The sequence below is a fragment of the Trachemys scripta genome, chromosome 9, assembly GCF_013100865.1.
Source record: "Trachemys scripta elegans isolate TJP31775 chromosome 9, CAS_Tse_1.0, whole genome shotgun sequence".
NCBI classification, from domain to species: Eukaryota; Metazoa; Chordata; order Testudines; family Emydidae; genus Trachemys; species Trachemys scripta.
The window spans coordinates 82,712,392-82,724,991 of NC_048306.1; the positions used below are offsets into that span (position 1 = coordinate 82,712,392).

Consider the following 12,600-nt stretch of genomic DNA (forward strand, 5'->3'; position numbering starts at 1 on the left):
GTCTTGGTTTGCAGCACATCTATAATTCCAGGCCTCAATCCTGCAGATTTATATGCAAGCTTTACTTTAGGAACTGTGAGTAATCCCACTGACTTCCTTGCAGGATTGGAGCCCTAGTCTTTATTCTTTCTAGTTTTTATTTAATTTTAGTTTAAAAATTCTGCCCATACCAAATTGTGTAGTGGTTTAATTGTATAACTTATATGAAACTTTATATCACTTGTAAAATATCACTGAAGCCTATGTAAATTTTATATTAATGATACCTGTAAAACTTTAGCATTTGGTTGAAGAGGTTTAATAATCAGCTGCTTCCCTGATGTATAGAGAACCTTTTCTGAATCGGGGCCCCATGCTACTGAGTAAACTGGTGTTCCTATAGAAAGAAAGAAAAAATTGTATCTTATAAGATGATTTGAAAAACACATGCAGAAATTATTAAAGGCACTTAAAATGATTAAGAAAATGAAATGTGGCTGAAACATTTGGAATTTTTATATACTGAAGAGATAAAACAGAGCTGTTTTAATACTGCTAGAAGAAATAATTTCAATATATTTACTAAATACCTTATTGATATTTAAGAACAACTGTGGTGCTAACCAGCACAATTTAACAAGACAAATACACCTGCTTCTATTGGTGATTCTACTGGGTGGCTACAGGAGTGAAGATGAATCCAGTAGGCTAACTCTTACAAGTTTTTAAAAGATGCAAGCAGGGACCTTACAAAGAAGGACATCTCTCCACTTTTTCTGTCCAGCTGGCAGCTCTTTAGAGAATTATCTCTCTGCTCCCATCAGCTGGGCTAATTGCTGCCATGGGAAGAGGTTATAGATGACTACTACCTGGTTGGTGTGGGAGAGAGAAAACTGTCCTCCAGCTAAAAAGAGTGGGAGGAGACCATCCTCTGTCCCTCACACTAACTTAACTGCAGCTCTGGCCATGTTTAGTGGCTTCCACGATAGTGCACACCGCCACAGAAGCAGTGATGTCATCAACATCTAAAGAAATCATCTGGCCCCTGAGGAAGTGAAAAATGTATGGTGAAATTCTGGCAAGATTGTCATCTGATGGTTGTACATTGGCTTATGTGGAATGAATTATTGGTCTCATTTCAATTTCAAGTATACAGGTGCCCAAGTCACTTTTAGCTCTAAATGGCATCCTTGAAAGCAGGCTTATCAAAGGTCAAAGATTAAATGGGTATGAAAATTGAACTGTTATTATTTTTAATCACATTTGTATACATACGACTTTATGGACAAATGCAGTCCCTGCCCCTTATGGTTTACAGTCTGAATTTAAACATGACTTGACAACTACTGACAAATAATGAGGCTTCAGAAGGGAGGGCACAGAATACAATGATAAGATTAGGTTGTTGCTTTGGTTATCCATGTGCCCATCTTGATGGTTCTGTGTTTTATAAAATGTTTTGTTGGCTTATTTATTGACTAGCTACAGAAAGTTGTGATGGGAGACTACTTCTCATCTGCCGGGTATGGTCCATATTGATCAGATCCAGAACACTGGTGGGGTGATAGTAGGAGAGCTTATACTGCCACTGTCCAAGCTATATACACTGTATATTCTGTAGAAATATGTGGAAGTTTCAATCTTCAGGTTTATGAGTCTGGTGTCTTTCACCAGTGGTGAATTCATTTAATTTTTAAAAAATCCTGATGCAGCGCCATGTAGGTTGTTAAATATTATAAAATCAAGACATATGTCCTTGCAAGGTCAATGATTAACATAATTCATTTAAAGTGAAATCCTGTCCCACTGACTTCAATGGACTTCTTGCCATTGATTTCAATCTGGAGTTGAACCACAGACCTAGTCATGAAAAGCTTTGTATTCCATTATTACTAATATCCTGGTGCACCTGCATTATTCTTTATCAAGTGTTTAAACATATATTGAGGCTGCACTCAGCTATTATGCATTGAACTACAACTCTGTTCTGATCAGACTTACCAACTGTGAAAATGAAAGAACACTGTACTTGCCTTTGAAAGCTGCATTAGTGAACAGAGGGTCAGGAAACCCCGAAAAGACCATTTCTGAAGACTCATTATTTCACTTTTGATTTTTCCCCCTAAAATTTGAAGGAAGTTCCATTATTCTACTTCTTCATGTTTCTGACCCAGAATCTGAGAGATTCACGTTTACTTCAGGATTGTACTTGAATTTCAATTTACAGCTAAGTATCAAATAAACAGACAAAATGAGGTAAAATGTGAGCAGATCAAGACAACATGTTTGTTAAAACGTAAGTTACCTATTCATACTAGCACTCCCACCATTTCTACCATGGGTGATAGTGCAAAACTGTGAAAGTGAAAAAAGATGTTAGCATACTTATAGGGTAAAATTTTCAAAAGCACTTAAGTGACTTACGAGCCAAAGTCCCATTTGCAAAAATGACTTAACACTAACTCACTCAGTGCCTAAGTTGCTTTTTGAAAATTTTACCCATAATATCTGGGGTCCTCTTTCATATCTTAGCATCAAGCAGCCTTCAGATTTTTTCTTCTCTACAAGGAAATGCTTTTACCCCTGCATTTGCCTGCTCCATTTCTGCTGCTCTTCCTCAGTGTTAGAACAGAGATGTTGTCCAAGAAATCCCTCTCCTGTGCTGCCAGTTGGTCAGAACTGACAAGTCTTCTAGTAAAGCAGGATGACTATGAGTCGACAATGTGAGGTGGCGGTGAAAAAAGCCAATACGGACTTGGGATGTATTAGGCGAGGTATATCTAGTAGGGATAGGGAGGTCCTGCTTCCGTTGTATAAGGCGCTGGTGAGACCTCATTTGGAGTACTGTGTGCAGTTCTGGTCTCCAATGTTTAAAAAAGATGAACTCAAACTGGAACGGGTGCAGAGAAGGGCGACTAAGATGATCAGAGGAATGGAAAACCTGTCGTATGAAAAGAGATTAGAGGAGCTTGGGTTGTTTAGTCTGACAAAGCGAAGGCTGAGGGGGGATATGATTGCTATCTTTAAATATATCAGAGGGGCTAATACAAGGGAGGGAGAGGAATTATTCCAGCTTAGTACTAATGTGGACACGAGAACGAATGGATACAAACTGGCCGGGGGGAAGTTTAGGCTTGAAATTAGACGAAGGTTTCTGACCGTCAGAGGGGTGAAATATTGGAACGGCCTTCCAAGGGAAACGGTGGGGGCGACGGACCTGTCTGGTTTTAAGATTAAGTTGGATAAGTTTATGGAGGGAATGGTTTAATGATAAAACATAGTAGCCAAGGAAAACCAAGCAATGGTACATGAATAGCATAATGGCCAACAAGGGTCAGGCTAGAGACTCTTGCCTATATGCTCGGGGTATTACTGATCGCCATATTTGGGGTCGGGAAGGAATTTTCCTCCAGGGTAGATTGGCTGAGCCTCTGGAGGTTTTTCGCCTTCCTCCGCAGCATGGGGCAGGGATCACTAGCAGGAGGGTCTCAGCCGATTGAAGTCACTAAAACACAAGATTGGGGACTTCAACGGTAGAGTCCAGGGAAGGGTCTTGCGGCCTGCAGCATGCAGCGGGTCAGACCAGATGATCATAATGGTCCCTTCTGACCTTAAAGTCTATGAGTCTATGAGTCTATGAGTAAAGCTGTGGAGTGGTATCAGAAAGACCCGTAACTTGGAGAAATGTACCTAAAATGACATTTTTATGTTTAGTGAACAGGAAAGAAATGAAGAGGCAAAGAAGTTAGTCAAGTGTGCTACAAATCACTTTGTGGTTTGCAGACTGAATTCCTTAATGACATTCTCATTAAAATTTCTTGCTACCAAATGCTGTTCTGCCTTCAGAACTGTCTGCATTAATAATGAGTGACTTCACTTGCAAGTTATTCACATGAAATATTGTTCTCATGTCAATGTCACATACAGCGGTTCCATGCTAGAGGGGAGGGAGAGAGAGAGAGCGCGCGCGCAGCTCCCCACAAAAATAATAGAGCAGCCCCATTTAATACATTGCTAAGAATCATAGGATAACCCACCAGTAATCCATCACAGCATATGGGCTATTACACGACCACTGTAGATGAAGTATCATGAGTCTGGAGGGGTAGGCTTTGCAGTTGAGATGCTCAACCCGTGCTAAGCTAGCCCAGGCTAACTGCAATGAAGATTTACCCCCGAGTACAACTGCATTTTACATTGCAAGAAATGTCAGGCAAAATGTATCTCAGTACTGCTTAAAATACCAGGTACATCGATCTGTTGCTCTATGATTTCAGTGGAATGCAAGAATGTGAATGGAACACTGTAGGAGCACAGATGCTAGAACGGATGACATGCAAGAAAATGGCTACAAATCATGAGCAATGGAAAGAGTCGAGCAGCCTTAACTACAGGTATCACTACTAACTCTGCCGAAAATAACAAGAATATTCTATCTTTCCACCATAAGAGTTGACTCACATTTTAACCACCATGTCTCAATCTGCTCACATTTTACTTCATTTTATCTGTTTGATACTTAGCTGTAAATTGAAATTCAGGTACAATCCTGAGGTAAAAGTGAATCTCTCAGATTCTGGGTCAGAAACATGAAATGGAATAATGGAACTTCCTTCATAAGGGTTTTTTTTTTGTTCTGTTTTGTTTCTGGGGGTTGGGAGGAGAATACAGTGATCAAGGGCAATAACAAGCGAATTAAATGGGTAAAACATTTAAGCAATGATAATTCTACCACCTTTTAATAAGATGACAGAAGATGACACAAAAATGATAGCAGATGATACAAAATTATTCAAGATAGTTAAGTCCAAAGCTGAGTACAGAGTTATGGGGGATCTCACAAAACTAGGTTACCGGGCAGATGACATTCAACATTGATAAGTGCAAAGTAATGCACACTGGAAAATATAATCCCAACTACACATATATAATGGGTTTCTACTAAAAAAAAAAAAAAAAAAAGAAAAAGAAAAAAAGATATTGGCATCACCAGTGCGCAGCAGCAATCAAAAAGACTAATGGAATATTAGGAACTATTAGGAAAGGGACAGAAAATATCATAGTGCCACTATATAAATCCATGGTGCACCCGCATTTTCAATACTGTGTCCAGTTCTGGTTGCCCCATCTCAAAAAGTATATAGTGAAACTGCCAAAGGTTCAGAGAAAAGCAACAAAGATGATCAAGGGTATTGAACAGCTTCCCTAAAAGGAGAGACTAAAAAGATTATGGCTGTCACCTTAGAAAAGAGATGACACCAGGGGTGGGGGAGAGATATGATGAGAGGTTTATAAAATCATGAATATTGTGGGGGAAAAGTGCTATTTACCCTTTCCCACAATACAAAAACCAGGGGTCACTGGATGAAATTAATAGACAGTAGGATTTAAAAGAAACATAAGTACCTTTTCCACACAACACACAATTAACCTATGGAACTCACTTCCATGGGATGTTGTGATGGACAAATGTATAACTAGGCTCAAAAAAGAACTAAATAAGCTCACGGAAGATAGGACCATCAATGGCTATTAACCAAGATGGTCAGGAACCCCATACTCAGGGCAACCCTAAACCTCAGACTGCCAGAAGCTAGGAGGGGAAGACAGGGATGGGATCACTCCAACTGCCCTGTTGTGTACACTCTCCCTTAAGCTCTAGTACCGGCCATTTTTGGAGTCAGGATACTGGATTAGGTGGACCACTCATCCAAACCATTATGGCTGTTCTTATGATAAAATTTAACACAATGAACATAATATAATTACTTAATGCTTTAATTAGTATAAGATCTAACAAATTCCCAATCAAGTCTGTGGGAACAGAATCAGCTTTCAGTCAATTTAGAATAATCTATCAGGGCCTGATCCTGTAAAGTGGATGCTCAAGGGATGCCATGCCTTGCAGTATCTTGCCCTAGATCAAACATAAACTGAAAGCAGAAGTAAAAAAAGGTAACATAGTCATTCACTGGTGCCCAATTCTACCCTCAGACATATATGCAACTCTCAGTAAAGTCAATGGAAGTTGAACATGCATACCTCAGAGCAGAATTTGGCTCTTGCTTTGCAAGGTTTACAACACTGAAAGTTATTTGACTTGAAAATGTACAAACAATGACTTGAAAAAATGACATCTGACATTTTTGCATGATATCAATTGAGAAATAGGGAATAGCATATATTGCAAAATAATTTATAAAAATTGATGTCAAAAGGATTGTTGGCTTATCTTACTTTTTGCACTGTAAATGTGAAAAACACATTATATTTGAGCTATGAACTTCCTTAAAACAACAGAAATACATTTTTTGCCTCCACTCCTGTGGTTAAAAATGCCTTCGACAGGTTGAAAGGATTTAGATAATTTGTTTTAGAGAGAGATAAGGGTCTGACATTTAACCCAAACCCAGGTGCATGTGGTTTCTTAAAAAATGTCAAAAGGTCACATGATCTCAATGTACAAAGTCTGAAAAACAAAACTTAGTTGGGTGTCTTAACTGAAATAGACTACAAATGCAAGAAATTCCAAATACAAAATCAGCAACATTTTATAATCATTAGAAAGGGAAATATTTTAAGAAATAGATATAAAAATAAATATTTTGCAGCTTGTCACACTAGCACTTCTAAACTATATTGCTTTAAAGTAAGTTTAAAAATATCTGGAAGGCTGTATCAGAGTTCAAAGCTTAGTTTACCAAGCCAAGCTCAAAAGTAGGTCTGTCTGTATGGCCCCAATTCAGTAAAGTACTTCAGCATGTGAGTAGCCTGACTTCACTAAGCCTGCCTCCTTGGGTTAACCTAGGCATGTGGTTAAGTACTTTGCTGAACCAGGGCCTTAAGAGTTTAACAGTGCAAATCAGCCAATCTGAATATATAAAAGAATATACTAGAACATATGTTAAAACATTTTATTACTGTCATTATGTATTAAATTTTTGTCTTATTTTTATGTGTGATAACTTGCATGAAAATAATGGCAAAACATGGCTCTGTCATTAAGTTACACCATGTTTGTATACACCTCCTTTCTAGAGTGTGATTAATCTGTAGAAACATCCCAATTTCAGGAGGGATGGGAGAAATGCCTATGTTAGAACAGGGATGAAGAACATCAAAAGTGAAAAAGGATCTAGGTAACAAGAGTTGGTTATCTGCATTCTCTTCTCTGAAACACTGAAAGAGACTGATGTATAACACAAAGCTATCTGTAATCAGCCCTTATGGGGTTCTGATCTCCAACTACACTTTAAAAATGTATGAAACTCCTAGGCAGTAATATAATAACTTTGGTATTTCCTTGAGGAAAAAAATACAAAATATATTTTAATTTTTTTCTCATCTAAGTGGTCCAGCTTCACATTCCAGCTGAATTCACATTTAGGAGCTAATCTCCAACTCCAGCAGTCTCTCTCATCTCCCCCACCTCCATCCAAACAAAGAATAGCGTCTCTGCCTTTGAGGGCTGTCCCTAAGACCCTTTGTTCCCACATCGAGTGGCTCCTCCTCCTTGCCAGCCACTGAGGGTTCAGAGAAGGGGATAGTAGCTATCACAGCTCAGCCACTCCAGAACTGTTAGCTCTCACCCTGTGGCAAAAATGATACATTTTTTTAATCATGGGCTGGAGTCAGAAAATAAGTGAGCCTAGGGGGAAAGGGAGAAACTGGTAAAAATATTTTACTATTTTTCCCCAAGAAAATAACCATAAATTACAGTGTAGTTGGGATTAAAACTAGCCTAACCTCACTTTAAACAACATAATTATTTTATGGCTGTAACTCACTAATACCCAGAATTTGGTCTGACAGAGTTTGAGTTTTTTGACTTTCTGGGCAAGGTTCACCTGTTTTCCCTGACTTTTGAGAAAGGAGAAGGTGAGGGAAGTTACAAGAAAGCTTTGGGGGGTCAGCATCTGTTCATTCTTGTTAATAGGGTAAAGGGTGGAGAAGTCCATAATCTGCATCACTGGTTTATTTGTAAGTTTTATTTCTGATATACATGTATCCAGGATGCCCTGATTGTGCATTTTTATATTTCCAATAACAAAAACAAAAGATCAATATTTTATGATCAATAATACGTTGGAAGAACTGAGGGAGAAGAAATAAAATCAATTTTTAATACCAAGGCCACACAATAAACTCTTCTCTTTGTGGTCAAACTGCAACTAAATTTGGGGTAACACTTTAAAAAATTCAGTATTTTTATATTGGGAAAATATTTTTCTTTTAGACTGTCATCTCATTCAAAAACAAATGAACTGTTTTTCTCAAATTTAATTTTAAAAAGTTTGCCTTAAGGAAGTGAGTAATCATGAAACATTTCAGTTTAAAAAAGAAAGAAGTTACTTACCCTTCGTAACTGGAGTTCTTCAAGATGTGTGGTCCCTATCTGTAATTCCACAGGAGGTATGCATGCATTCCATGCATCTAAGACCAGATAATTCTAGCAAGCAGTGTCCATTGATCTGCACCTGTGCCCTTCCGCTCCTCATACACCGTGCTGAAGGTATAAGAGGTGGGGCAGACTGATGCCTCTCTCATTCCTCCTCTTACCACGAATCAGAGATTATTCGAAGCAGAAGGGAAGGAGGACAGGTAATGGACTACAGCTAGGGACCACATATCTCAAGGAACTCCAGTTATCAAGGATGAGTAATTTTCCTTTCTTCTTCAAGTTCTGGTCCCTATGTGTATTCCACTGTGGGTGACTGGCAAGCATTACTTAAAGAGGATGAGGGGGTGTAAGGATGCAGGTGGTATGGCTGCTTGCAGAACTGCCATCCAAAAGGATGAATTAGTGGAGGAGGCTTGGACCAAGGCATAGTGTCTCATGACTGCGTAGATGGAATTCTACATTGCTGTCTTGCAGATATCAAGCCGAGATACTTCTTGAAGCCACTGAGGATGCATACCCCATGTGGGAGAGGAAGGTGTACCAGTTAATAACGAAGTAGCATACAGTCAGAGATCCACTTGGAGATCTTTGGGGAGGAAAGACTTTGACCTCGGGCTTGTTCCACTATAACACCAAAGAGCGTAGATGACTTTTTGATCTGTTTTGTTCTCTGTAAGAAAAATGCCAAAGCTCATCTCAAACAGAGAGAGAATGAAGTCTCTTCTCGATGCTGGAGGTGGGGGGATTGAGGAAGAACACAGGTAAAGTGGATAGTCTGGTTTATTTGGAATTTCTAAATTACTCTAGGGGTGAATTTTGAATATAACTGTAACATGTCCTTGTCTTGATGAAATATTGTGTGTGTGGGGGGGGTTACTATTAGGTCCCCCAGTTCACCTACCCATCTGGCTAAGATGATGGCACTGAGGAAGGCAACCTTCATAGACAAGTGTAGCACTGAACAAGTGGCCAGGGTTCAAAAGGTGGCTTACTAAGTGTTGAAAGTACTAAATTAAGATCCGATTGAGGGGCTAGTCTTATTACCAGTGGAAAAGTTCAAAGAAAGCCATTTAAGAAGCTGGAGATGACTCAGGGAGTGTGATCAAATGCACCCCTGTATTCACATTGTACATACTAGCATAAGAATCTTTTTACAAAAAATGCCTTGTGAGGTATCATTTGAAAACTAATAACTCACTGGTCAATAATATCATGGTGAAATGTATGTATCAGCATTATATGTAAAGTTATAAATTCCCTCTGTATGATGTTAGTAGCACATATTCAAACCCACACAGCCCTAACAAAGCAGGAGTGGTTAAACAGGTCTTTCCTAAACAAAAGAAACTTCAATTTACATATAAAAAGTAAACAGGTTCCTTGAGACAGCAAGGAGACAAGGCAAATCTACATTTCAGCATACACAGGGGAAAAGAAAGAGTATGGGACCACCTTCACTTCCAGACTCCATGTCACCTTTCTTATGGTTTGAATAAACTTTGCTTTGAGGAGTAATCATAAAAAAAAAAAAACATTTCAAAGGGTGAGTGGACTATAAAAGTGAGGGGCAAAATACCCCAAGTTCTCTCTCTCTCCCTATCGCTCTTTCACCTAAGAAGACAAAGGAAGCAGCCTTTTGAGAGGGATCCTGGCATGAAAATTTGGTTGCTGGGAACATGTGGTAAGGATTTTACCTTCAACCAAGTCTAGTTTGTTAAGTTTTAGCTACTAGAAAGCATTTAATCTTTATTTCTCTTGTAACCATTTCTGACTTTAACACCTTGTACTTACTTAAAATCTTTCTTCATAGTTAAATACACTTGTTTTATTTTTTAATAAAAACGAATCCAGTGTTGTGTTTAAACTGAACTGTGTTTGGTAACTCCATTTAAAGTAGCAAACTGTTTTATATTGACCCCTTATAGGGGCAACGGACCTATAATACCTGAGCTGTACAGGAGAGGGTTGAACAGTGCAGAACATACATTTTGAGGAAAATTCAGAATTGGAAGTGTGTTGGAATCTCCCTGCAAGTAGTAATCAAGGGTTCTGGAAGCCGGAGTGTGGCTGGTGTGTTGCTCACAGGCTGCTAGGGTAAGAGTTGGACCTGGACTGAAGGTATACATAGACACTCAGGGTGTAACCCGCATGCTATTAGGCTGTTGGTGAGCAGCCCAGGTTGGGACCTGTAACAGCAAAACATTGTGAAGCATCCAGGGTTATGGGGCAGGCAGTGACAATACCTCTCACTGGTCTGGACTGCACCCCAGAATGTGACAGTGAGTAAAGAGAGTAGCATTCCGTTGGAGGGTGTCATGTGCTGACTGCCACCAGGTGAATCTATACTGAGCTAAGGGAAAGATCCTGTCATCTTGAGGGTAAATAGGTAATCCAAAATATCAGGAATACCCATTGTCTCAGGAGACAAATGGTGCTGCTGGGCCCAGATAGAGAAATGCTTCCACTTGGCAAGATTACCAGAAAATGTTAAGTCCTTTCTGCTGTTAGTGAGAATGGGATACGCTTTCAGAACAAGAACATTCTAGGTCCATTCAAATACCAAGCCGTGAGGTGAAGAGCTTCAAGATTGGGATGTCTGACCCTGAGGTTCTCTTGAGTCGTAGGTTCAGGAAGGGATGAATGCTGGTGACTGACTGGGTTGACAGATGTAGGTGACCAAAGAACCAGAAATGCCTGGGCTATTTGGGCATGATGAGATCTGTTCTGATTAATCTTCTGTAGTAGTGGGATAGAAGGAAAGGCACAGTTCAGATAGTCTGTCCAAGGAAATGTGATATTTCTGAGTCTGAGCCCACCCAAGCCTGCTTAAGCTTGATGGGTCATCCCTGAGCCAGAGCGTGATGAGTAATCAGAGACTATTACCTGCAGGTCTTGTGATATGACCTAGGTCATTTCACCAGGGTTCAGCCAATCCACAGGAGATGACCCACCAAGGTGATCCCAAGATAGGTACATAAGCACCTAAAGAAAGCACTCTCTCCTGTCTGCTCAGCATCACTACCTAGTCAACAACACACCCATTACCAGTAGTTTCAACAAACTGCCCTTGCTCCTACTCCTGCCAGCGCTTGCTTCAGCTTCTGCTCTAGTGTTTGCCATTTCCACGCTATCCAGCCCCTACTCCAGCCTGCATCTGCTCCTTCCTCATCCGGCCAGTCAGCAACTCTGACAGGGAGTAAGAGAGCATTGCCTCTGGAGAACTGGCCCTGAGTTCTCTGGAATAGTATGTGCTGCACTTCCTGTTTGTCTGGGAGGCAGACAGGTCACAGGTAGGGGGTCCCCACTGAGATGCTGTTCACCACTGAGCTGTGCAAATCCCACTCATGATCAGTGGCAAAATGCCTGCTGAGACTGGCTGCCAGTGAATTCTGGGTTCCTGGGGTCCACTGCCAATAGGGTGATGTGGTGCTTGATATACCAGTTGCATACATGGGGGAATGGATCTTCCTCCTACCTGTTTGTTTATGTAGAATATGCTTGTCATATTGTCTGACATTATGAAGATGTGGTGAGACTGGATTAATAGTAAGAATGCCCTGCATGATTCTTGGTGTGTTCTGAGCTCCAGAGGTTTATTGCATCCTGATTTTCCAGTGTGCGCAAGTGTCCAGTGCTGTTTGACCGTCCACATAAGCCCCCCAACCTACCAAAGGTCGAGTGTGGGGCATAGGAAAGGAAAATGCACACATGCTTGTGCAAGATCTTTCCACCAAGTCAGAGAGATCCTTGCCTTGGTGCGGATTATCACTACAGTATTCATGCTGTTTGTGCTCAATGTATATTCTGCTCAAAGCAAAGCATGCAAGCATCAGAAGTGGAGTCTGGTGAACAGTGTTATGTCAGGTTTCAGAGTAGCAGCAGTGTTACTCTGTATCCTCAAAAAGAACAGGAGTACTTGTGGCACCTTAGAGACTAAGGAATTTATTAGAGCATAAGCTTTCGTGGGCTACAACCCACTTCTTCGGATCTCTATATGCATCCGAAGAAGTGGGTTGTAGCCCACGAAAGCTTATGCTCTAATAAATTCCTTAGTCTCTAAGGTGCCACAAGTACTCCTGTTCTTTTTGAGGATACAGAGTAACACTGCTGCTACTCTGAAACCTGACATAACACTGTTCACCAGACTCCACTTCTGATGCTTGCATGCTTTGCTTTGAGCAGAATATACATTGAGCACAAACAGCATGAATACTGTAGTG

General features: G+C 40.2%; 1 protein-coding gene across 5 annotated transcripts in view; it reads right to left on the minus strand.

Moving 5' to 3' along the window:
- IFT80 (intraflagellar transport 80) overlaps nucleotides 1-12,600 on the minus strand; it is a 169,181-nt gene that overhangs the window by 97,675 nt on the left and 58,906 nt on the right. For all 5 annotated transcript variants that reach the window (XM_034781309.1, XM_034781306.1, XM_034781310.1 and 2 more), the window contains one exon: nucleotides 267-376. In XM_034781309.1, coding sequence (XP_034637200.1) covers nucleotides 267-376 — 110 coding nt within the window. The remainder of the gene's footprint in view (nucleotides 1-266; nucleotides 377-12,600) is intronic.